This window comes from Scomber japonicus, chromosome 14, assembly GCF_027409825.1.
Source record: "Scomber japonicus isolate fScoJap1 chromosome 14, fScoJap1.pri, whole genome shotgun sequence".
In the NCBI taxonomy this organism is placed as follows: domain Eukaryota; kingdom Metazoa; phylum Chordata; class Actinopteri; order Scombriformes; family Scombridae; genus Scomber; species Scomber japonicus.
This window is the reverse complement of record NC_070591.1, coordinates 12,906,621-12,933,670: the sequence shown is the minus strand read 5'-3', so window position 1 is coordinate 12,933,670 and position 27,050 is coordinate 12,906,621. Positions and strand designations below refer to the sequence as shown.

At 37.9% G+C, this 27,050-nt stretch overlaps 2 protein-coding genes across 3 annotated transcripts in view; one reads left to right on the top strand and one right to left on the bottom strand.

Moving 5' to 3' along the window:
• The window catches only part of phactr2 (phosphatase and actin regulator 2), a 46,963-nt gene extending 30,621 nt beyond the window's left edge, over positions 1 to 16,342 (top strand). For both annotated transcript variants that reach the window (XM_053333034.1, XM_053333035.1), the window contains exons 4-12: positions 106 to 243; positions 3,477 to 3,981; positions 4,173 to 4,348; positions 5,519 to 5,675; positions 6,066 to 6,121; positions 8,241 to 8,302; positions 8,634 to 8,771; positions 10,659 to 10,735; positions 11,876 to 16,342. In XM_053333034.1, the coding sequence (XP_053189009.1) occupies positions 106 to 243; positions 3,477 to 3,981; positions 4,173 to 4,348; positions 5,519 to 5,675; positions 6,066 to 6,121; positions 8,241 to 8,302; positions 8,634 to 8,771; positions 10,659 to 10,735; positions 11,876 to 11,891 (1,325 nt within the window). In that variant the 3' untranslated portion in view covers positions 11,892 to 16,342. The remainder of the gene's footprint in view (positions 1 to 105; positions 244 to 3,476; positions 3,982 to 4,172; positions 4,349 to 5,518; positions 5,676 to 6,065; positions 6,122 to 8,240; positions 8,303 to 8,633; positions 8,772 to 10,658; positions 10,736 to 11,875) is intronic.
• Positions 16,343 to 24,048: 7,706 nt separating this feature from the next.
• Positions 24,049 to 25,665, bottom strand: sf3b5 (splicing factor 3b, subunit 5). The gene is made up of 2 exons (XM_053332939.1): positions 25,594 to 25,665; positions 24,049 to 24,775 (listed from the first exon to the last, which is right to left on the bottom strand). The coding sequence occupies exon 2, from the start codon at positions 24,772 to 24,774 to the stop codon at positions 24,514 to 24,516; it is 261 nt and encodes an 86-aa protein (XP_053188914.1). The 5' UTR covers position 24,775; positions 25,594 to 25,665; the 3' UTR covers positions 24,049 to 24,513.
• Positions 25,666 to 27,050: the final 1,385 nt, after the last annotated feature.

Here is a 27,050-nt window from a genome sequence, read left to right as displayed (position 1 = left end):
TGATCTTTCATTCACATATTTGTTTTTTTTATTTTGGACTCTACTCTGAATTGTACTGAACAGCAGAGGATTTCAGTTACAGTAAATGTTGTTACTCCTTTTTAGATGAACCAATCAACAGTGAAAATCTGAATGGCCATGCCACATCCACTGTGACAGAGGAGGTGAAAGTTGACATCGAGTCAACAGAAACACATGGGGAGGAACAGGCTACGGGACTGGCCAGCACTGAGGATGAAACAGGTAACGTCTGGATCAATGATTGTGTCCAACATGAGTTTTTGTGATACTGTGACCTTTAATCCAAAGCTGATTAGAGTCCTTAATCTTCGGATCTCAGCTCTAGTTGAGGCCTTAGCCCAGGGATAATAGTTTGCGCCTGGCATATTATAAATGTCAGTGACAATGAAGTTTATTCAGGGGTTTGTTTTGGTTTTTTCCATTTTCCAAATTACAAGTAGCTGATTTATTAAACAAAAAAGATACAATGTGAACGCCACCGCAGAGATATCGGGACTTATATGTTTGTTGTGGAATAAAGACATTTTCATTCATACACAAAGAAATAAAAAAATCTCAGAGGACAAAATAAATAAATTGACAGACAAAAAACAAGATTTATTACAAAGATGCTCTTTCTACAGTTTCTTTTATTGTTATAATATTTTACATCTTGAGCACACCATTTTTTCCCTACATATAGATTTCCTTTTTCTGGAACATGGAGACAAACTGGACCCAAAGTAATGTGTTTTTAGGGGGTCCTGATTCTGATTTTCTCATTCACAGAAGAAAAACATGCTGTATTTTTGCTCTTGGTGTAATTGTTATCTGTATGAGCAGGTACTGGACTACAAATATTGTCAAGACAGCAGAGCAGCTACAAAGTTGTGAAATTGGAATATTGTAATTGTTGATCAATGTGGTTTTACTCCTCCACACACAGTGTAGAAAACACATCCTGTTACTTAGGAATGTGGGACTTTTACAGGCTTTTAGCAATTCCATTTTTATGCGCTAGAACTAAATGTTGCAGCTTTTTTTAGATTCTGGTTGCTTTGAAGTCTTTTCCTCTTGTTCGTGGAATGCATTTCTATCTGCAGCAATTTTTCTGGTTGACATTGAATCCTCTGTGGGATCTCTGACCGAGTCTAATGTGTTCAAATAGATATTCCCATTATATCAGCCCCTAGCAGAAATTCGCAGTCTTAACAGAGAAGTAGCCATCTCCTAATGCTCTGCTCTCCCTCAGGAGACGGGCTGCTGTTCTCCTGTCTGATGCTGCTTAAGTGTGCTGTTTTCATCTCAACCCTGTTAGCATTGAACTCTGAGCCATTTGCAGATACCTGTTTGTTCATTTGTCAATAATCAGAAATGCACAGGCAACAAACACTGCAAATACAGTAACATGCCGTCACACTGGGAAGGTTAATGGGTGCATTTTATCTTTCACCTGCCAAGCCTGATACGTTATTCGTTTTGATACAGTCCTAAGTAAAACTGCTCATGACATTAATATCCTCTCGTCATCTTCATCTTCGTCTGACTCACTCCTTGTCTTTCACAATCTCTTCTGTCCCTGTTTACCTCTCTGCATGTCCATTTCTGCATCTGTTTGCTCAGATGTGCATCTTTTATCTCACATCCAATCTTTGTTGTAACATTTTAACATCAACTTTTTCTTTCCTGCTTCCTCTGATCTTCTCAGAGAGGTGTAATACTAAACCCCCCGCCCAGGCAAAACAAGTTCGACCTCGAGATCCTCAAACTAAAAAACAGCAAAGTGCCACTCTTCCTGCTTCTTCCAAACTGGCAGGGGGCTCTACAGCCATAACCAGGCACAAAGACGGTGCTGCAGGGACTAAAAAGACTGCTAAAACCACAGGCAAGGCAGGCTCATCCACACAAGCTAAAGCTAACCCGCGCAGCACTAACAGCGCTAGTCGTGGAATTGGTAAGTTCAACGTTTGGGGACTGAAGCCAATGTGCCTGTTGATGTTCTTGCCTGCCTGCCTGCCTGCCTGCCTGCCTGCCTGCATGTAAAATGTGCTTGTGTCACTGTTAGAGGTGAAGGAATGGTCCATTCTCACTCTACACCTGTAAACCACAGCTTCATGTACACTGAAGTAGCATGAACTCAAGTTTCTGTCAACATAGTATTTCCCTGTCTCTCCTTCTTTGATAGTGTCCTTTCCTCTTTAGAAGGGATTTCCAGTCATGTGAGCAAGTGTAGAAGTGTTTCATTTATCATGGTGGGGCTGTTTTCTGAGAAAGCAGAAGTGAGGATTTATGAGTGACTCTTGTCAGTAAAGAGAGAGAGATAGAGAGAGCATGTGGATGTGAGTAAGGTCAGTGCAGCATGGACCCATGAAATGAGCTCTGACAAGCTCAAAAAAAAGAAAAAAAAAGAAAAGAGCTTTGACAAGCTCATGTGGTTTTGACTGATGGCATGATGCCACAGCATGATTGTCACCCTTCATCTAATATATGTGTGTGTGTGTGTGTGTGTGTACTTGTTTAACCTACAGCATGTTGAAAAGAAGCAGCACAGAAGCCCAGAGTATTGCATGTGATGTTCATGCAGTCTTTTATGAAGGCCTCTGTCTATTTTATGTGGGGTTTTTGGTGAAGTGGAACAAACGTTGTTTCATTAGTGTTTGAATAACATTTTAACTTCCTCAGGCTGCTTTTACCAACACACAAAGACACTTCACAGAAGCTTAAATGGCTACTTCATTCACTATTACCTTAGGTATTCTATATTTGTTTCAGTTTTGAGATGTGATAAGAAATAGTAAAATATTATGGCTTCCAGCATGTTCCATTACAGCTGTATTACTTACAGTATGTGTCATACCAGCTGAAAATATGTCAACTGTTGAATGCAGCTATACTGTCATTTAGGGTATTAATCTATAACAGCTTTGATAATGGATTATTTAGTCCTTTAGTAGGGAAATAAATGCCAAAAAATCTCCGATTTCAGCTTTGCCACTTTTCTATGTTTCATTACGATTTTTAATTAAATATATATCAACAAAAAGGAATATTTTTTTGAGTTTTTAGTGTAAGACTGGAGGTCCTTATGCTAAGCTAAGCTAATCATCGACTATTTATGAACTTCTCCTTTAAAGTTCTCCAGTAAAATAAATTTAAACACCTATAATTCAGTGGGAGCTGGGCCACCTTCAGCTGAGGAAGACCATATGATTGATCAGCTACTAAATGAACCTTGAGGTGAGATTGTTTAAACAACTGTGTCAGCAAAGTGGAAAAAGAACTTTGGACCTCAGTGGAGTATATAGAAAAAAAAATCTGTCTATCCCAGCATGCACTGGGCAAGAGGCAGGGTACATCCAGTAGAGGCCTGTAGTTTGTCACACTGTTATAACACAGCCACATTCACGTCTACAGACAAATTAATTTTCTGTCTCTGTCCCTCTCTGTCTCTGTCTCTTGCTCCTTCTTCTCCTCAGCCAAGTCTTCTCATCCAAAGAAGACAGGATGCACAACAAAAACAACCTCCTCCACTACCCCTCGTTCTCGTGCGTCAAAGGATGCAGGCGCCGCATCACAGACTAATGGGACAAATACAAAAACCAACCGGAAAGCAGAAACTCACATATCTTCTTCTGTACCTCAAAAGGCCTCCACAGAGACTCCTAGCCAGCCTGGGGAGTTAAAATCCTCGCCTCTTTCCTCGGACATCCAACCAGGCTCATCTAAAGCCTCTGAGGCGGAGGGAACTCAGTCTGCTTCTCAGTCTGACACACAGTCTAAATCTGCTACCAGTGCCTCTACTGCAGGTGGCATGGCTCCGGAGCCCAGTGTCCAGTCTCCTCATATCAACACTGCTATAGAGGACACTTCCTTCACAGTGGGAGAAACAGTCAGCAGCTCAGAGGGGGAGAAACAGGGGAGGACGGGAGGGGAGGCGGCAGAAGAAGAAGAAAAGAAAAGAGAAGGAGAGAATAGCCCAAGGTAAAAATGTAGTTGGTGAAACATCCCCTATGTTCACCTTCTCTGTACTACTCACACAGTAGTCTCACTGGAGTCACATGATAAGTGCTGAGCTGATGACAAATCTGTAACTTAAATTCATTATGTGCATATGTGAACATTTGTTGGCTACAGGTGTACAAATCTCACACTGTTGTTGATGTGTCCCGCAGGTCAGCTGAGGTCCACGTTGAAAATCCGCAGGGCCACAGTGTGAACATAGAGCACGCCAAAGTGACGGTGATCCCCGACAGGCCGAGAGACAGCCAAACTAGCGATTCAGACTCTGATGGACCAATCCTATACCGCGATGAGGAAGAAGAGGAGGAGGAAGACGAGTACACTAGCAGTACGGCATTCGTTTTCTAACACAATATTGGAAATACAGAGAAAAAAGCCAGTGTGTTTCTGAAAGAAGTTGTACAAATGAAACACTGTGACTGTACAATGTGCTCTTTGTTTGTGTGAAACATTTAACAAAGAATCTTCATTCATGTAGTGAATGGATCCACTGCTGATCATGAATAACTTGACTAAGATAGTAAAAACAAGCAACTCTAGATTTTGATTTACATTTGTCACGGTTAAGCATGATCTCCAGTATACACTGTGTTACCAGTTCAATTGATTCATCCTGTACTTTACAACAAGTGATAGTCATGAGCACCTGCAGTTTGTGCTTTGACTCAGGCAGACCTGTGAGTTAAGTCATCAGTAAGCTGAGTACTGAAACAAGCAAAACAAGTGACCATAGTCAAGTCAGGTCAGTTTCATTAATATGGTGCCAAATGGTAACAGAAGTTATCTCAGGGCACTTAAGTGACTATATATATATACATTTATTTCAGTGTGCAATCAATAACAGAGACAATTACGCACAAAACAAAAGGTATAAAAAGAAACTACGTACATATTTCTGCAGTGTGAAAAAGGTGTAGGCTAAGGCTATGGGTTATAGTGTCAGCCCGTTTTACTAGCCTGTGATGTAAACAAACAACAACAGTTTTATATCATCCAAACATCTAGATAAATTCAATTCAGTTCGACACAGATTTAATGGAGGTCTTTTTCACTTTCAAATCACCAAAACCACTTACTTGGCTATACTGTTATCAGCTGTTATAACAATTAACTTCAACCTAATTAAAAAAGGAAACAAAGTCCACAAGAATCTGCTCTATTTAAATCATCGTCTTTTAAATATGTCACATGTTCTTTTTGTCTCGATTTGTTCTTTTAACCGATGCTTGAGCACAGACGGCTTTATTGTTAGCGCCTGTTGCATTGAGAAGGGCTGATGGATGGATTTTTTCTTTTTTAATTTTTTTTTTTACCTGACAAATTCAGCTAATGAACATTTAACGCAATATGAATCACATTTGCGACAATGCTTGTAATTAAAGTACTTCATCAGTTAAATGCCATGTTGCCATTTGCTTCAGGGTTACTTCAACATTATCTGCTGCTGAACTCTGTAAATAGTTTCAATTGCTTCAACAATCCTGCTTCTCTGTTCCAGGCTCTCTGGCCATCAAGATCCGCCGACGAGACACCTTGAACATCAAGCTGGGAAACCGACCCAGCAAGAGGGAGCTGGAAGAGAAAAACATTCTGCCGCGGAGCTCCGAGACAGAGAGACATGAGCTACGCCAGCAGATAGGCTCCAAACTAGTCAGGTACACACACACACACACACACACACACTGTGAAAATTAAACTAGGTGTGAATTTTTCCTCATAGATTTGGCTGAGCTGAGCGGTGATAACAGATTGTTTAATATTATTTTATTATAGTTTTGGACGACGTTGTGGTACAAATGATGCATAGTAGTACAATCTGTGCTGAAGTTTAATTTGTTTTTTTAGTATTTCTACCAGGTGAAGCAAAAAGGCTGGTGGCAAACAGCCCTTGTATTAAAAACTATGTAAAATTACAAAGATACTTCTTATAAATGTTACTGTAAATAAATCTTGTTGTCTTTCTGTAGCAGTTAGTGTAATTTGTAAATAATTTCCTCCTGCTCCTCCTTGCAGGAAAGTATGTGAACACAGTTTTCTCTTTTCAGGCGCTTGAGCCAAAGACCCACCACAGAGGAGCTGGAGCAGAGGAACATCCTCAAACGTAAGTTGAGGTTTAAATATGAGGTTTAAATATGTAATTAGTAACATAGTGTAATTTTATATCTGATAATATAAATCAACATAGGCACAATGAAATGGATGTGCAGTTCCCACCACTTTAGTTTAGTAGGCATGTTAATCACAGTGTGTTTGTACATGGTGGAGGTGTGTATACATGCCAGTGTGAAACTTGGTAACTGTGAGTAGATATATGAAGCACTGTTGAGATATTCAGCTGCTATCTTATCTCTGAAGCTTGAAATTAGTAAGTGAAATCTTCCCATAGATTATTTGCTTAAAGAATTGCTTTTGTTGTTTCTTGTGATGCCGCTAGAGCTCCAACGATAAGTTGATAAATCAATTAGTTGACAGAAAATTAAACTTCAACTATTCTGATGATCAAATGTCATCACTTTAAGCAAAAATGCCAACTATTTTCTGGCTCCAGATTCTCAGATTTTAAGATTGTATGGTTCTCTCTCTTTTGTGATGGTAAACTGAATATTTGGGTTTTGAACTGTCTGACCTCACAAGACATTTGACGACATAAACTTAGGCTGTGGGAAACTATCAAGAGCTTTATTAATTATTTACAGACACAATTATTTTATAGACACTTCATGTTGCAGCAACAGGATCACTGTGGGAGACTTTGAACATGGTTAATTATGGCTTCAGTAAGAGTGACTCATAAAACACTTGCTAATACAGATTTTATTATGTGAGAAGCTGTCCATTTGTATTCTTCGCATCCACACAAAAAAGCATCCATATAACATACAGTAGGTCATAATTACAAGAACACTATTATGTTTCTTCTACACATGTGAGCAAGAAAATGTATATTCCTGATTATAATGGGGACTGTATCATGGTGTTCCAGCTGTCCACATTTATTCTGTTGCTGCCCCTTTCAGATTGTCAGATATGACCTTGTGTGTCTCATTTATCAGATAGATGAGACAGATATGTCTGTCTAATTTATGAGCTAGTGTCTACTGGAAGCTCTGTGTCTCCTGCACTGAGCTGATGTGGTCAGTCATACTGTATTATCTTAAAAGGTTTAGAAGAGATTTCCTCAAAATTGTTTTTTTTTAAACAATTTTAAAAGTCATAAAAGTAATAAAAGTCAAGTTTGCATAGGTTAGGTAGTTTTGTTGCTTTGAGCACAATACAAAATACAAACAATACAAACTAGCACTGATAAATGTTAAATACAGTTCAAGTAGGACTTAAATCTAATCAGCTTTGCATTTCTGAGGCTTAAAGAATGTAACTCATTCAAATATATTTTCTCCTGCATTATGTTGCGTTATGAAAAGTGGAAAAACAGTGCAATCAAAATGAAACCACTGTAACTTTGACAAAGTCATATTGTAACAGTATAACATGACAACATAAGACGCTCGTTATCTGGACATTGTTTATCCCTTAATGGACACTTCCAGTTCTTTGACAATATGATGAAGCTCATTAAATAAACTACAGCTGTTAAACTGCTAGAATGATCTTCCCTCTTCACAGCTGACTGGTGTAATGATATCCATCTACACTAATGTGTCAAATACAAATTGGAGCTACAACTTTTAAGGGCAAATGTGTAACTTTGTATGTTGTATATGGTTGTAATGCAGATAAAATAAAGCACCAGGACCAACAGCTGGCATCATCGAGGATAAAACACAAAAAGAAAACGTAGCTCTTAGCAGTTTTGATGATTATAGAAAAGAAGAGCTACTATAGATGGCTCATGTCTGTGCAATGAATCCCACACAGCTCATGTTTCTCTGATGGGACCACCAGAGGTCAAGTAGTCTCAACGTCTCAAGCCAAATCATCCTCAAGTTGTTTACACATGTGTACTGTATACTGTACAACCATGGAGAATCTGCAACTGTAGAATGCATTATAGGATCAACTTGATGATTTATGCAACCCATAGAGAATATGAAAGGACATCATTTCCCCTATTTGTTTGTTTAAATCAAGGCAATTACACAGCTACATAGCCACGGACATGCTTCAATAAGGCGAATCACATCTCGCAGTCATAAATAGAAGCATAAGCTTGATACAGACACAATAGGTGTGAAATGAATCTGTTGCTTCTCTTCATGCAGAAAAGAATGAAGTGGAGGAGCACGAAGCCAAGCAGGAGATTAAAAGGAGACTCTCCAGAAAGGTACTGTAAACACCAACTGAACACATGCACATGAGTGAGAACAGAAAGCACAGTGAGTCTAAATTTAGCTGCTAATATTTTTGCTCCACCTTATGAGTCATGGTAGGAAGCAGAGAAAATGCTTTGTGCAGTGAAATTAGCCCACCTAGTGGACACAGATGTAACTGAAACAGAAAACTGTTCTCTCAGCTGGGAAATCATCATTTCCTGTTTTTTCAGATCTGTTGTGTCTGTAGCTCTCAGGATAATAAAAATGCAATTCACCCACATATACATGAGACTTTCTGACTTACATGTGAGACATTTTTTAAAAACCTCTCTTTGTGTGTAGCTGAGTGTTCGGCCTACAGTGGCAGAGCTCATTGCTCGCAGGATCCTGCGTTTTAACGAGTATGTGGAGGTAACAGATGCCAAGGATTACGACCGGCGGGCAGACAAACCCTGGACACGGCTCACTCCTGCTGACAAGGTGCTACACCCTATAAACCACCAGATGAAATGTTGATTTTTATTCAGTTTGATAGATTGACTGTTTTCATTTTTATATCCGTGTCAATCTGTTACTACTCATTCTTTGGGTTTGTTTCATTACTCATTATATCAACCTCAAAATGCAAGTGAACTACTGGTTACATCACAAAGTACACTACATGTACACTATATGGTACCCATACCCAAAACCTTTGGCATGAATATGTTGCTGTAAGAGCCTCCACTCTTCCTGAGAAAGATTTCTACAAGATTTTGGAACCTGGCTGCAGAAATTTACTTGAATTCAGGACATTATGTGATAAGAGCATTAATAAGATTGACCACTGATGTTATGCAATAAGGACTAGCCTGCATCACAACAGTGCTAGGTGGTGTTGAGTCATGCTCTTCCACACCAAAGTGGGAAAACCATTCCTTTATTGACCTTGAAACAGTAAAACAGGGCCTTCCACAAACTGTCACACAGTCTTTAGCTTTAATGTGATTTGGCTCAAATCATGGTAAACAGACCAAAAGCACAGAAAAAACAATGGACAAATCAGTCCATAGACATTTGGCTATATAGTGTGTTATGCTTGATGTTTTGTACTTTAACAAGAAATTCAACCTGCTCACAGGAAGTGTGATAATACACATGTTGATGCCAAAAGTAATAACTGCAAACATACAGCAGGTCTAATATACAAATGTCTTCTATGAGTATTCGATATTGCCTCACTCCTCACTTGAACCGGAAGTTGTTCTAGTCTGCCATTTTGAAAGCTGCCTCAAAGCACCTATTTCTGCTCTGAGGATCAAGGAGCGAGGATACATGAGAGCAGCTTTCAAGTAAGTCTTTTACTGGCCAACATGCCCCCCCTTATTGGATATCAGATATTCATTGAACTGCAGATGATTGGACTGATCTAATACATCCCAACATCACTCAATGGAGACAGATTAAACTTAATTGTACAACTCTCAAATTTTACATTGTATTTGTTTTCTGATTCAGAATCTAGTTAAAAATCTGTTAATTGTCAGTCTGATTTACAGAAGAACCACAAACAGCTTGCTTCATTTATTTTCCCCATTAACTTTTATTGTGGATAAAAGTAAATTGAAGTAAGGAGAGTTCCTGAGCATTGGGTTTGATATGATTTATATTATAAACTTCCATTTGCCCTGAAATATGCAGAAAAATAAGTTTAATGTTTCAATTTGAATTGCACTTCTGCTTTCCGTGCTTTGACACGTCTGCATACCTGCTGTGAAAAAGTTCTGTCATCAACACTGACTGAACCCTCACCAACTTTAATTGGCGTCACTTTCATAATCACTGCAAGACAAATGCTGAAAATGAGGAACGTTACAGGATGTCGTGTTAGATGGAGGCAGCAGACGTCTAATTTGTCATGTATAGTTCATTAAATTAGAACATTTGTTATTCACTTCCTGAATATAATAATCCTAAGTATAATTAGTGATAGTAAGAGATAAAAGAAAATCAACATCATTGTTCCTTTACATAATTGTCTTTATGTTTATAATTTGTCTTTTTGTTGCTTTGGACATTTATACTTTTTTACATTTCGGTCATTCTCATCTTCCATTGTGGAACACTGTTATGGGATATTACCTGATGTTTGTGGAAAGTGTGCATAAATGGCTCTAAAAGCTTAAAAGAAAGGCCTTAATCACCTTCAGCTATAACAGTCAGGATGTGCATCAGACATATGGGACATGAGTAAAATAGAAAACAATAGAAAGCTGTGATATATTGTTTTTGGTGTGTGTGTGTGTGTGTGTGTGTGTGTGTGTGTGTATGTGTGTGTCTGCTGTGTGTATTTTTACCATTTTTTGTGTGTCCTTTCTTCCACCTCAGGCTGCTATACGTAAGGAACTGAATGAGTTTAAGAGCAAAGAGATGGCGGTTCATGAAGAGAGCAAACAGTTCACCAGGTACTCAAACCGTCGATTGCCTCAACCATTTAGCTAGACCCTCAGTATAACTTACACCTCATTAGTAATGTATCACCATAAATACTGCTGTTGATTAACTCACATTAATCAATGCTTATATTATTCTGCTCCCCTAAACCCTTTCCACTAACCACTTTAAAGTCATAATATACACCTGGGGTTGACTCCGGTTCATTAGCCTCAGGCACTGATAGCCAATAAAGTGCAGGTTCACTCTCGCGTATGTTATTAGATCTGTGTGACATGGTTTTATATACTATCTCTGTGTAAGGTGCAGGGAGAATAACTCCACCAGTACAACTCAAACTAAGAAGAACGAATCCACCTTTTGGTCACATTATATTTTCATTACAATACAGAATAAGCTATATAGCAGTATACAGTGTACTAGTGCACTATATAGTATTTGCACTCTGTGGGGCATCAATGTGTCATGTTTTTGCTGAATTTTCCTCTTTTAGAGTTTCTAAAATGTTAAAGGTGAATATCACTGGGTTTGACAAATTGTGTTCTGCTGCCTTTAGATCTTTTTTCATCCCTCAGGTGAACATTTTGGCTTCCCCAAGCTCTTTGAACAAATTGAACTGTATTTGCAGCACATAAATCCTGATATACTGCATATGGAAAAAAATATTCTCACTATTTTTTTGTATTCCATAATATGACATGAAATTGACATCTTTTTCTATTGGTGCAACACTTTGATCAGGCTTTAATCATAAATATATAAACGATCCGAACACACTCTTACATTAATACTGTTTTAAGGGTAGCCATACATTTATTTGGGAAGAACAGCTGTTTGTGGAGTGTTTTGTTCCTAATGAACATCCATATAGCATTAAAATGTTGCAGATAATTAAATGTTTTATTGGATTATAAAACATTGTACCAGATTCTACTTTTGCCTCATGTTGAACCGAACCCTGCACCTGTTAAAAAAGTGTTTGGCTTTGCATACTTACTACAGTCACAGTAATATGAATACATTTGTGTTGAGAAAATGATATTTTATTTTTTTTTCAATTCTATTCAATCATTTTACAAAATGTTAAGATTATCTTCAGGCCTTATTCTTCCACAGAGCCACTTACTGATTAGAGTTCTTTGTGTTTTCAGATTTCATCGACCTTAAGCACTCTCACTGCCATCTGGACGTCAGCAACACAAGCTCTCCAGTCTCTATCTCCCAGAAGACCTTCAGATCTACAATACACAGTTCAGTCCAGTCTGCTTTGGGATGTCCTTACTCCTGATGATGTGTATTTATGTCTATAGTAACAGAAACAGGTGTGTCTTAAGGCTTTGGCCGTCTGTGGCCACCAGTGAAACATTTGCACATATCTATATTCAATACAGTGATGTGTATAGCGCTCTGATTAGAACAATTTATTTATTGTAGATGGCCAGAACATACTGGTAAATGTTGTTTTTTTTAGTTTTTTTGGTCTTTGATTCACCTTAGGCCTCCAGGCAACGAGAGGTTCGGTGAGGAAAAATGGGCAAAAATCGCCATTGTAAATATGAATGAGGCCCAAGTGTACTATTGCTTTTAAGTGAATCACAAGGCATGCCTTGTCATGAGCTGCCAAATGGACATATATGGGCATCCTCCTAGGACAGGAAATGGGGTGATTGGGTGATTGTGTGCTGATGTCATGGATCAGAGGGGAGGAGAGGTAGTTTGTTCTGCTCCGATGTGCCTCTCGGAGTTGAATCTGAAATACTGCAGTTCATTTTTAGACATGTTTAAAGTACATTGCCACTAGAGGGCATTGCATCATAAGAATTATACGCCATAAAGATGAAGATGTGTTTGCAGATGAAGAATAACCTGTTAGTGTTATATTTATGAGACTGCTGAAGCTGAGTGAGCAGTGGACACCTGGGGCTTTAACAGTGAAGTGCAATGAAAATCACACAAATTCTGATCCCTCAGCACACCTCTTGATGATACATGATGCTCATGTACAGTCATTTTTCTTGTGTTGAGAGACTCAGTGTAAAATCCCTGCTCACAAAGTTCTGGACTTGCTGTTTTAGAGATTCAATCTTAGAATTCAGTTTGTCTTTACATTTGGCTGGCGCTCTTACTCAGAGTGACTTAGTGCCAAAGAATTAGCAAACATTTGATTGTACGTCGGTTCATTTGAAAGTTTCCTGGTTTAATTTATTTGATTGTGGACTTCATATAAAGGTTTTATGAATAGAAACAGGCACTGAGATTTCCACCACTAAAGTAATTAACCTCTCGAAGAAATGGCGGAAGACTTTTGATTTCCTTAAACATACTTTTGCCATCTAATCTGTCTGCCAGTTATTTAAGGACAGACTTGCTGACAAGTGGGCGTCTTTACACTTTGCCCTAACATGCAACTGGAAACAAAAGCATTTAGAGATCTGTTTCTATTAACACAGTTTAGTCTTTTGCTCCCAAACTGTGCAATGAACCAGAGACCCTAAATGCACAGTTTGACATTTTGGGAAATACACTTACTTCCTTTCTTGCTGACGGTTACATGAGCAGATCGATACCACTCTCATCAGTATGCTAAATAGAAAGCTAGAGCCAGGAGAGGAGATTAGCTTGCTTGTTAGCAGGTTGAAACAGCTAGCCCGGCACTATGCATTTTGGTTTTTGTACAGATTCAACAAAGGAGATTTAACATGTTCATTTGTAAGCCTTAGAGGTGCTGTCAGGCTTGAAGTTGGATAACAGGTCTGCCAACCATTTTGGCATTCACACAGAAACAGTTCATTCATTTTTTTTTTCACTCTTTACATTTAGCAAACATGCTTATTGAGGGATGATTTAATACAGCTTGGTTTGTCTGTTAGCATGCCACAGTCAATTAATCAATTTCATATTTTACTTCTCTTTGGGATTAAAAGTGTACTTTGTATGAATTATGTGTCTTTAATAAGTCTGAACTGGTTTTTATTGTAATTACACAGTTGTACAACAGTTTAAGAATATTTGCCTTTGTTTAAATGTGCAGATACACTGAAATTTAGTGTGGTGTAGATTTATGGCTGAGGTGGTTCAGTTAATTGGATCTGTTTCCATCTTTGGGGCATTTATAGATTGTTTCTGCTGTTAAGTGGTCTGTCTGGACAAAATCCAAAAACTTAAGAAGCGTGTTAATGCAAAATGTAAAGGTAATCAATTAATAATGATTTGTTTTTTTTGTGTGAATGCCAGAATATTTGGCTGAGCTGTTAGAAAAAGAAAAGTGTGAAGTGAAAAAGTAGGACAGATGTACAGGCAGAGAATATAAACCTATTCTAGTTCTCAAATATATTTCCCTCCCAGCATATGCGACGTTGGCTGAAAAGTGATTGACAGATCCAGCTTGCTGACGTCCTAAGGCTTGTGCCTCACAGTAGGCCTCTGACTTCCATTCTTACAAATAGAAACTAAAAAAAGGACTTTATACTCTCTGCTTCTGAATGTGCAGAGGTTGTAACATGAAATAACGACAGAAAAGAAACAACAGTATTCATTCATTTCAGTGTTGTTATATAATGATTATTTTGTAAAAAATGTATATCAAGCATGTGCATACAGTGAAATCAGTTTTACTACCAACATGATACAATAGAATTTGATGTAAATGTTTTAAGGGTTAGGGTTAGTTGATTTTAGTTGTCTTATTTTTTTTAACTGTTATCATCCCCCAGACACTGATGAGCAGTTCAGCATGCATATATTTATATATAAGTGCTGTTTCCAGGCAGCATATCAAACACAGTATGTTGAAAAACTGCCATGTCTTCACCAAATATACTTGTTATTTCATGAGCAAACCATAAACTAGACATTATTTAGGCCAGCTGGTGTAATGCTATCGGTCTCTAATGGATCTTGTGGATGGTGAGAGAATTTAAAAGCTATTTCTAATCCTTCCTGGACTTCAGTTTGATTTATTTTTTCATAATGACCAGAGTTCACCTTTCACAAATTACAAAATGGAAATTAAAAAGGTTGAGATAATTGTTAAAACATGTTCAAATTTAACTGAATTAGTTCGAGGATATAATCTTGTTTCATCTGTAAACAAGTAAACATGAGTTTGATCAGTTCAGCTGGTGTTCAGCTCCTGCAGAGGTGAAAATGATTTACACCAACAGTAAATACTGCATTAAAGAGCAGACTGCTTCTATTCAAGATACACAAATGAAAGGTTTTACCCACTGACGCAGCTTTGATCCCTTTATATCTGAACAAACATGAATGTGCTGCTGGGGGTAGGATTATTTCCCTGTCTTTAAACAAGGCAACAATTTAATAGTGACAAAGTGTTTATCTAGATAGAGACAGAGAGAGTGTTCATATACTTTATTTTAACCCCCACCCTGCCGCCACCAACCCATTCAGTATAAGCACTATATAATCAATGTCAAACACACTTTTTGTATCTATAAGCAACAAACTCCTTATATGAAGCCTCCATAACTGTTGTAGGAATACTGTAATATATTCTAGCATATTTGTAATGTTACATATTGATACATAAACAAGTTAAAGTGTTTTTTAAACCATTTATGGGGTGTTTATATACTGCTTATAAATAATTAATGTGGGGATTAAAATAAAGTGTTACCAGCTTTATCGATGCCATCAAGAGCTTGTCTTTATGGTGACTTTTTAGTAATAAAACTACTTACAGGGAGTACTGGTCTAGACTGTCACCTGATCAACACTCGTTGTTTTCTCTGTAACTCTCATGTATCATTCAACATTTTAGTCCAGAATTAAGTATAGCAGCTAGACTAAGCAGTTGAAAGTGTGTAAGAGCCTTGACGGTTGGTGTTTAATAACCAGTCAGTATTAATTCTGACTGTAAAAGCACTCCTGTAAAAACTTTTATGGCTGCAGTCTGTTTCATCTCATCTGTATGGAAATAAAAATAAAATAAACTCATTAAAGATTATGATCCAAATAAGCTTTAAAAGTGATTGCATATGCCACATTTCTCTGTGTTGTTATTAAAGTATCAAACATACAATTCCTGCCATTAAATTTCAAGTTGTTTTTTTAAATGTTAGTATTTTGCTAAAATTCTGGTTGACTTACTTTAAAAATATTCACACCCATACTTGCTGTCCTGGCTGCTGCGTTTGAAAATATAATGTTGAAGAGCTCCACCAGTTCCTGAAAATGTTTACATTTGCTGTTTTAATGGTGCTTGAGGCTTCCTTTATTACTTTCTCCAAATGAAATACTTAATTTCTGACATGAGCCATAATCAGACTGCTGCTGCTGCTGTTCATAGAAAGCATTTTAACATATAGTCTTTTTCTTGATCATGTGAAATTCACAGGAAGGTATTCTTGTGTTTTGCTGGAGATTCACAAGTCACATGTTTAACCCTCAAACTGTAACAACATGACGCTCAAAGCAGCTGAACAGATAATTTGCTTGTATGTGATCCAGGACTCAACATTTTACTCTGACAAATATCCTTTACTGTTTAATATAAAAGATTCATCTTTGAAGTCATACAACAATGTCATTTACTTCCCAAAACAGCTACTGTTATGTCCAAACTGTGTATATTGTTTTTGTATATAAAGAATCATGAAAAAAACATCTATTTTGTCATATTGTTTTTTCTTTACACAGTAACAATAATGTATAAAGTAAAATGTGTATTAATGATAGGGATGCAAACACAATCATGTCGAGAGTTTAGAAATAAGATGTATTTGAATGAAAGAAAAGCTAATTGGGCTAAATTATGGCTAATTTTGAGAGAACTTCTCACCTTCAGATAATACAACCAGTTTTTTAATGGCCAGTGAGGTTACCTCAGGACAACCAGGAGAAAAATGTACACACTATGTGGAAACTCAAAGGTGCAAGCAATTTCTGCCAATTAAATCATATTAGGATATTAATTTAAAAAAATGAATTCAGCCTTTTAACTCAGCTTTTCTTATTACCTTTCTTCTCATCTGAAAAATTGTCCAGGATGACAGCATAATTACTGTGTTGAACCTTTTGACTCTCACTGAGTTTCTGTTTGGGTTACACAAGGAAATTATAGAAGAATGATAAACACATTTGTTATTAATAAAAAAAGCTAGCAGCTTATTGGCTCTATATAGATGCCTGTCAGTGGGTCTACATGGTCCACCACTTTGGTCCAGACTGAAATATTCAGCAATTGTTGGATGAAATTTAGTAAACATTCATGGTGCTCAGGGGTGTGATTATTGAGTTTTTGTAATCCACAGACTTTTCCTCCAGTTGAAATTTGTGATCTTAAAGGATTTGGCTGCTGATTTTCTAGAGCTAAACCAACAATGAATTGATCTTACTTAAAATTATGGTGTGTGTGTGCATCCAAAGCCTTATGTATTCCTATCTTTCTCTTTGCCACTGACTTCCATTGTTCACATCAACGAGGCACACTGTTGAAGTGACACATTCCTTCATTTTACAGATAATGGGCATTGTAGTTTGTTTATAAGAAAAGCAACAGTGCTCATGTTTTCAGTCTCTGGAGAGTAGTTTCATGTATGGCAGACAGTACTGCACATGTGTGGGAGCACAGTTCTGTTTACAGTGCTCCCCTAGCTCAGGAGGCAGAACAGGTCGTCCACTTATCTGAAAATTAAAAAAGCAGCTGGAATTCAATCCCTCGCTCCTCCAGTCCACATGTCGAAGTGTCCTTGGGCAAGATACTAAACCTCAAATTGCTCCCAGTGGGAGCAATTTTCACACACACACACACACACACACACACCAGCAGTGCATTATATTAGATCCTGATGAGCTGGTTGGCACATTGCCATATAAATGCAGTCCATCACCATAAATAACTTAAGTATAAAGTCAAGAGGTTGTGTGATGTAACTTAGCTCAATAAGTTAGCGAAGCACCGAAAATTGCTAGCCAAATCCTTTAACTTTTTCATTTACCACTAAGTTACACCCCGCCCCCCAATACATTGGTTTATGGAACTTTGTTTTTAGTGATAATTTGCAAATATTAGCATACTAAACTGGCTAAACTAAGATGGTGAACCTGTTAAATCTGCTAAACATCAGTAATTTTGCATGCTGACACCATATACTGTATAAGGCTGACACTTCAAATTCTACAGCCTCATGGAGCCGCTAGCATGGCTGTAGGCTAATGTCCAGTTTCTCTTTTTGTCTAAAAAGTGAGACATCCAATGACCTAATGTCCTGGAGTAAAAATAAGTGCATTGAAGCTGACTCATTTGATAGTCCGCTTATGTTTGTCTTGCTCTATCTTTTCAGGTAGAATGCAAATAAAACCAAATGCACTGAGATCACTTAAATCAAATCCACCGTGATACACGTCAGTTTAATTGGATAAATGTGAAACAAGATGATTCCAGTAACTCTAATAGTTGTTTCCCATACAAACATTAAAATACATTTTCAGTCTAAATATGCAAACACAATCAAACAGAGACAGAGATTAACTGCATTACTGTGTTGTGCCATTAAAAATACATTTAAAGATTTCTAAACTTCCCAGATGAATATGTCTTCTGTCAATACGCTTTGTTTGTTCTGTAATGTACAGGATGTGACCTTATGTTTGATGCATGTAAGATTTAATGGTCTTAGAGTGCATGTCATCTTAATGCGTGTATTGCAAACATCTCTGAACCTTTGAGCGAGTGTGTATTTTGGTTTATATGGGAGGTTTTTATTTGAATGACCATTAAAGTATTGAATTTCAGCCCTATCTAGTCAGCCTCATCCAGTGTACAATGCCAGCCTGCTTTTAAAAAGGATGTGGGCGTAATGGAGTTGGTTCTGAAGATGAGAACAAGGAAATGAGAACTAGAAAATCGAAGGATACAATGAGTGAGCAGAGTCTGGAAAAGGCTGTAGAGACAGAGATGGTAGGAAATGAGAGACCGTTGAAGAACTGAATCATCAGTCAGCTCATACTCAACTTTTTAAAAGGCCCTGTCTAATGCATGTTAGGTTAAATTGCTGTAATGACACATATGTGCCACAGCTTGATCTCGGACAAGAGAGGCGTAAATTGAGGTTTTTGATTTTCTTGTAATGTACGCCCACTTTTTGTCTTTGCAGCTCCCTGGTTGGGTATAAATCACTCTGACAGGGGTGATAATCTGTTTTATAGAGCAAAGGAGGACAGCAAGATAATACGCAGCTGGTGCTTACATCTGAGAGATGCCCCTCTGGCCCACAGTGATCATAAACCTGCTGCTCTCTCTCACACATCTTTTATCTATGAGGACCCACAGTCACCCCTTCTCACCTTTATCTCAAACTTGAGACCTGACTCTAAACTTCAGGCAATGAATCTAAATTGAGCAAAGTGTTAACAGTCAATCTTCTCCAAAAAGTTTCCTTCTTAGCCTGAAAAGTCACATTAGTTGTAAAACACACACACACACACACACACACAGACCATCTTAATGGAGTTTCGCAGGCAAGATCGAAAAGCAGTTTTGTCCCTGGAACTTTGCCCGGAGGTCTTGGCTGTAATGCAGGTCTACTACTCAATTGTAAAAGGGTGAATAGGGTATTAATCATCAGTCTGATGCCACCCGAGGTTACAAAAAATGTGATTATTAGACGGTTTATTCCATCCTGCCATACTGTTCTTATTACAGTCATTCCACTTCTCAAATTACTTGTACTTGAGTGAAAGGCTATGAAAGTTTAACAATGCAGAGAAGAAGGGGAAAAAATTAAAACTAAGTCAGCGTTTAATTTTCTGTGCTTGAAAATTTTATGAAAAGGAACCATAACTGATTTAATGATCCATTCGCAGTTTCACTGTACCGGCAGTGTGTACTTAGACTTGCATGAGGAGCCTGGATAGTAACTTTTTATTTGTTTCAAATCCAATTAAACCATATTCATTAACCTAAATGTAAAAGTGGATATTTATTGTAGGAAACCGCTTCAAAAACGATTCAGACCAGACCCTCATTTAAAGGACAGGTTCACAATTTTTCAAGTCTATCTTACAATAATAATCAGATAATCAGGTGCCCATGCGCACTGAAAGACGTTTTACTCACTGTAATCCTTCCTCCTGTTCATACTGGCTGTGGGAAGATCCCCTTCAAATGAGCTATGAAAAAAAATCCACAGTGTATCCACAAAATCATTCTGTGTGAAAATGCATTTAAAGGTTTACCTGAAGCTTATGTGAGGCTTAAAACGACTGTATTAATAAAAGATATCTGTTTGATTTTACTGTTTGGATGGCTGAGTCTTGTGGATTTTGGCCCCCGTCATGTATTATGAAGGGATCTTCCAATGGCCCGTGTGTATAGGAGGAACAATTATGGCAAGGAAACCTATTTAAATGTTCATTTGGGCAACTGACTGTTAACATAGATTTGGAAAATTATGAACCAATCCTTTGAGTATTTTTAACCCTAAATATCAATACACTGCCATACAAGTGCCATAACTCAAGGGATTTCTGTTTGCATTTAGTGAAAGAAAATTACATTAGGTGCACAATCCTGTGTTCTTCACACAAAATATTCATGTGTTTTTTCCCCACTGCAGTATTTCTGTATTTTTTTTTTATCTTGGATGTTTCCACTCCACTAGTAAACCCATCGGAGCTGTGGAGATGGAGAGAGAAAGAAGGACTTAAATGTGTGAGAAGAGGTTTTTGTGAGGGGGTGTAAGCAGTAAAGAAGATGAGAGTGGAGAGTTTCACAGAGGAGAACAATGGAAAGGAAGGGTTAATGCAGGATGGAGATAGACGGAAACAGGTGGGTGGCAACGAAGGGCAGAGATAATTGGATTGTGGGGGCATTCATATTTGATAAGGGTGAATGTGTTTCCTGGACTTTTTCACTGTTTGGCTGAGCTCCTATGTAATCACAGGACACAGCTGATGCGGATGGGCAGCCAAATGAGACGCTCACATCAGCATGAACACAGAAAGGCCAAGTGGTTATTAACAGGTGCCATTCACTCTGTCTGGCACCATTTAAAAATGCAAAAATACACCAATGCCACTGCAGTGTCCGGTCAAACAGCGATTCTTAACAGGTCATGTGAGGGAGCAGAATTAATTTCCTCAACTATCAAGACAAAGGTGAGGTGATAATGATCTGCCATCCGAGATTAGATCATTTTATTGGGTGTTTGGCTGTAAGATGTTCAGACAGTCCTGTACTTCACCTCAGCCTTCACCAGGAAGACGGAGCCTCACCAGCAAAATATAAGAATTAACACAGTTGAACTACTTCAAATGAGGCTGAACTTCATTTTATTTATTTATATTTTATTCATACAGGCATATTATTTTGGGCATTATCTAGTCCTTTTTTAAAACAAGCACAGGTTGGTCTCTTGAAAAAATTATTTCCATGACCTCTGTCCTCTTTGTAACTGAGGTCAGCATGAAGTTAACATATATGCAAATCAGAAATGGCAATATTCAGTATTTCAGCTCTGTGATCCTCTATACCAGAGTGTACACAATAATAATAATGAGCACTTACAGGCTGCAGCAGGAGACCTATTATCAACAATTGAAATTATGTTAGTGTGGGGGATTACAGTAATGCACTCTAACTTGAACCACCTGGTCAAAATATCTTTAGGAATTGGGGGAATTTATGTATATATACATATATGTGCATCTTCAGGACAGTTTTGTTCTTTGTGGGTTAAGTTGGGCCACATTTGAGCCCATCCCTTCCCTTGTGGCCCACTGGCACTCAGTATCTTTATTCACCTCATTTTATATGAGACAGTTTATTTCCAGGACTTAATCAAAAGAGTTTTTACTGCAACGATGAGACACGTATTGTGAGTGTACAAAACAGTTTATATGATCCTGTATTGTAAAAGTGTTTATTGTGTGTGTGCATGCCTGTGTGTGTGTGTGTGTGTGTGTGTGTGTGTGTGTGTGTGTGTGTGTGTGTGTGTTAACAGGGAAGACAGTATTTATAGTCACTGTGAAGGACTCCAGAAGGAATCAGCAACAGCAGAAAAAGCTGCCAAACTGCTTTTTCCCTTTGTAGAATGAAAACACTTGATCGCTAGTGCCTTAAAATATACTTTAAAGAATAAAAAACATCTGTCACTCTACCTATCAGTACAGTGAAGGTATATTTATTCTTACAGGTTGGCTGAAAAAGCAAACAATGGTTCTCACTGAAGCAAATGAACAACCTTCAAGATGAACATTTGTATCCTGATAAGCCTGATCAATCATTTCTCTCATCTGTATGTGCTTCTTTTTAAATCGTGTTTCACCTACAGTTGCACTTGGAGTCTATAATAAGAGCACACTCTCCTGTAAGCTTTATTGGCATTAAAAAAGATGACACCACCTCTGTGATCTAGATGGAAACTGAGAAGCAGGTGTCTATTTATGTGCTTGTTTCTCTGAGAGAACAAGTCAGGCAGTTTGTGTGAGTGTTTTATCTGTGTGTGTGTGTGAGACAACAGACCTCATGCTGCTTTCATGCCTGACTTGGCAGCGCCGTCTCCACGACTCTCACAGTGAGGACAGATGGCAAGGAATTACCCCACTAAGAAACGCTCTAATGCACTCTCAGATGTGATGCACAACACAAGAACTTCCTTGGCACCCACTGACTTATCTCTCAATCCAACAATGAGTCATGCTCTCCTCATCCTCTCCCACCAAGTGTCTATTTGTGTGTGTGTTTGGTCTGCAGTGTGCTTAGAAAATCACCTGTAGTCAGCAAATCAAACCTCAGCTCCTCCAACTGTTTTCTTAGTCACACATCTCACTGTCCCTGCTGCCTGCTTCAGTTCAAACATCTATCCAGCTTTAACAGTCTCAATGATATTTGCATTATGGAAACATTTTCTCATGGCAACTAGCATGTTTATCTAACACCCTTGATCAAAGGCACTGATTCTAATTCAACACTGGGATAATTTTCTTCATTTCTACACTGAGCTGTGCTTCATGGCAGCTTTTAAACTGGTGCCAGTGCTTGAGACATTAATATTCACTCTGCAAGCTTGCTTTTCAGATATGTCAGTTACAAGTACCAGACCCTGCAATTTCAACTCAATCAACCATGAACATGATACTGTATATATAAGAATCACATGGAATCTGAAGGCAGATGACATTTTAAAGAAAGAAAACCCAAAACAAATGAACATGAATATGACACGAATGACTACATAGCCTTCACACTCACCAGATCTCAACCCAACTGAACACTGTGATGTCCCTCTCTCCCTTTTTGCTTAAGCTTCCTGAGCCAGGAGACAGTGTGCAGGACTAGAGAGGACGTCAGGAAACTACCTGCACCTGGGTAGTTATGGTCCCAGCCTATTTATGTGGCGTCTGTGTTAATCGTTCTCTCTTCTCCCTGACACATTCCTGCATTAATCTCTCAGTTGTTTTACTTTGTTTCACCATAAAACACACGCTCACTCATCCACTCCCCACGACTGCTTTTATAGATTGATCCTACCTATCCATCATTTTCTGTTCATTTTGACCAAATTTAATTTTGAGTACCTGTGTGACTCCCCTTTATTGCCACCGTCAAGACCCGGGCAGTGACAACACCTACACTACTCTCCACCTTGAACACAACATAAAGTCTGTAAATTGTCTTTTGGAAGAACAGTTTTATAGAATCGAAGCTAATGAACAGTAAAGCCGTGTTGTATACTGTAGCAGCCCAATACATTCTACACTTTGTGCACCTGAACTCCCTCATTCAAGTTTATTAATCTTCACACTCAAAAATGAACAAAAACTAGTCTTAATCCAAATTTCTCCTTTATTGTCCCTCAGTTGTGGAATGAGCCATCAAACTATTCAGTATAATCGATGTCTTCAACAAATGCTTGAAGACCTTCCTCTTCCTTATTATGCTCCTTCAGCTGGGGCCCTTCTTTGTGGAGGTTGCACCTTCTCTTCAGCTACCTCCCATAGACCAAAAACATAATTGGTGACTCTAAATTGTCCGTAAGTGTGAATGGTGGTCTGTCTCTATACTACACGTTAGCCCTGTGATTGACTGATGACCCGTCTATGTCAGCTGGCTCCGGCTTCCTTGTGACCCTCTGGAGGGTTAGTGAGGAAAAAAGGAAAAGGGGGAGAAAAAAAGGAATGAATGCTTCTCCTTGATATACTGCAGCTCATTTTTCTGTCACGTTGGACAAAATAATCTGTCAAACAAAGAAATATAATACTTTGTAACTCAGACTGATGAGAAACTATTTAATATTTTAGACACCTGCTTCGACTAATCTGACCCACGAATCACCAAATATTAAAACATCTAAACACAGTCAACATGGAGAAATACAAAGTTTAATCAAATCAAAACAAAAATTTGAATCAAGAACAACCAATACATGACAAATGAGAGCCTCTAAACAGTTCCCATTCTCTGTAATGTAGCAATAACAAATATTGTTATGATTTTCTGTAAAAAAGGTCATGGAGACCTTCCTACTTTCCACACTGATTCTTTTAGTAGGTAACTTCCCTGAAAGCTGCAGAGCTCTAAGGGGTGAGAATCAATGTTTTTCAGAAGTCCAGATGCAAAAAATGTAAATATGTGAGTCCAGGTATCTTCTGTTGTACAAGTGGACCAGTGTTAAGAACAAAGCAGTCCTAATTTTACGTCAAGAAATGTGAAATTATAACATTGAGTATAACATTGAAAATGTTTGGTAGTATCAAGTTGAATGTCCATCAAAAACATAATAAAACCCTTCCATAAAAAAACCTCCACAGCTCACTCCAGTGTAACCTAGGCATCGTCAGGCTTGTCTGCTGGTGGTCCACACGGCTGTAGCATCTTCTCCATCAGGTTGAAGCGGACACGCGCTTTGCTCTCGTTTTCAGCCACAGAGAAGTAGTTGAGCAGGTCAAAATGTCCCATGTAGGAGCAGTAAGAGTCTCTATGCTGGTTGACCAGCCATTCCCATTTGCTGGTGTCGGCGTGTCCGGTACCGATGTACTTAGACTGGAGATGCTCCAACTGACTGTGGATGTTGTATCTGTCTGTCATCCTAACCAAAGAAAGAACAAAAAGTCATAATGTGATATAAATTAATTGTGTTGTTCAGCTGGGCAGCACAGTAAGATTATAGACATTTAAAAATGATGTGTTCACAATTCTTCAAGTGTGTCTTAAAACAACAGTAAGGTGCCCAAATGGACACTGAAACATGTTTGTTTGCTTTGTCAAAATCACTCCTGTTAATACTGGCAACAATATGGGCCAAAACGCACATGCTTCCTTCTGTGCAAACATTTATTTAAAAATGAGGCCGATATCCAGTCGTCGAAATGAGTCGAATCAAGTTGATCTTTCAATGTTACAGTGGCTTTAGTACCAAAGTCCCTCTTGTTGTTATTGTACAACAGGAAAACACACAGAGGCAACATGTGGCAGATATCCACTTGATATGATTCATGCAGACTGCTCATATAAGCCTTATATAAGTTTAAGATAAACTGTTAAATGCATTTTTAAAACAAAATAACTATTGGAGACCTGATTGTTGTTTTAAAACTTGAAAAACTATGAACCAATCCTTTAATTTGAGTACATTTTCCGTCGTGACCTTACCAGCCATTTAGCAGACGGGGGAAATGTCTGACTTACTCTTCGTGTCCTCGACAGTAACTTTACAAATGTGACTGTAAACAGTAATTAGCCTTTCGGGCACAGTTAGCATGCTAACGCTGCTTTCAATGGATTTCTGGCTAACAATAAGGTGCTGTAAGTTAGCTGATTATAGCCCAATAAAGACGCTCCTTTAGCCAATTATAAGTTTCTTTGTTACACAAAAGGTTTTTAAAATTAAATATAAAACACACTTACTTGATTTGATATGAAGCGGTGTAAATAATAGTCGTACTTCTTCGTAAAGCAAACGAGGCGAAGACTTCCGGTCTGTCCGCCGTGTAAAATGATCCGTCTGGAAACAATGACTGCTTTTTTTTTTTGCTGTCGCTCTAATCAGAATCAAAATCGATTAGTATTATCATAATTAAGTACTGTGTTACCAAACCAGGGTGTGCAGGGTTTACAATGTAAGTATAATAATTCAGACTTTTAAGATATAATTAGAGTTTATTGTATTATTAGATTAGATTACCGTAGTCTATTTGAACCTGCACATTCACATATTTGTGAGTTACATAATTAAATCATTTATGCACATTTGATTTCAGCACTTCATATGTTTCATACAATTAATTTCTTTGTCCATAGCACAGTCCATCTTTCCTTTGTATTGTCAATATTTCATTTCAGGCTATATATTTCAAAACTATTGTTATTCAATTATATTATTATATTATTATATTAATTATATTTAATTTCAGAATTATTTTTTGTATTGTGCTTTGCTTTTATACTTGACATAAACATACATACGTATTAGCAGCAAAATGCACCTAAAGTATTAAAGTAAAAGTAAAAGTACCGATTTCATTCCTCAGACTGATATATTACTGACATCATTAGATCATTAATACTGAAGCATCAGTGTGTAGCAGCATGTGACTGTTGTAGCTGCTGGAGGTGCAGCTAGTTTGAACAATTTGTTATGCAATTAGCTTGTTTAGTCCAGTGGTTCCCAGCCTAGCGGTCGGGCCCCTCCAAAGAGTCACCAGATAAATCTGAGGGGTGGTGAGAAGAAAAAGTTCTTCTGATACATAAATCTATTTTCAATTTTTGCACTTTTTTCTCTTAGTTTGTTTTGTGAAATATTGGACCATTTGAACATTTATTGAAATGAAACCATCTGAGAAGTTTAGAGGGGAAAATCATGGTGACATGTCTTGGCTAGTTGATCTTCGTGTACACAAAGAAAGTAGACCAATAGGGTGGTTGTTCATCTTTCTTATTAAGTTAATATTACTGAGGGAATTAAGGTTCATATACATCAATTGATGAACATGTATTTTAATAGCTTTTGGTGCATTAATTCCTCTCTACACAGTCTCAATAATGACATTCAGTATGATTTGCAATAGCAACATTTGTTAAATATGTTTTTATAAACAAAGCTTAATTCAAACTCCAGTCTCTTAATGGTAACACTTTGCACTTCAGATAAATAATTGCCTCCTGTCTTTTCATCATTAGCATGTTGCTGTTAGCTGAGTCAACTCATTTCTGTTGTTTCTCTTTGGTAACATTAATGGAGATGCGACGAGAGAGCAGAAGGCAGCAGAATTCAAATGTCATAGCAATATAGCAATAGCAGTGGGACTGCTGTCATATCCACTGAGTCAGAGTGCCTCACCACCATACATATGGCTACATAAACT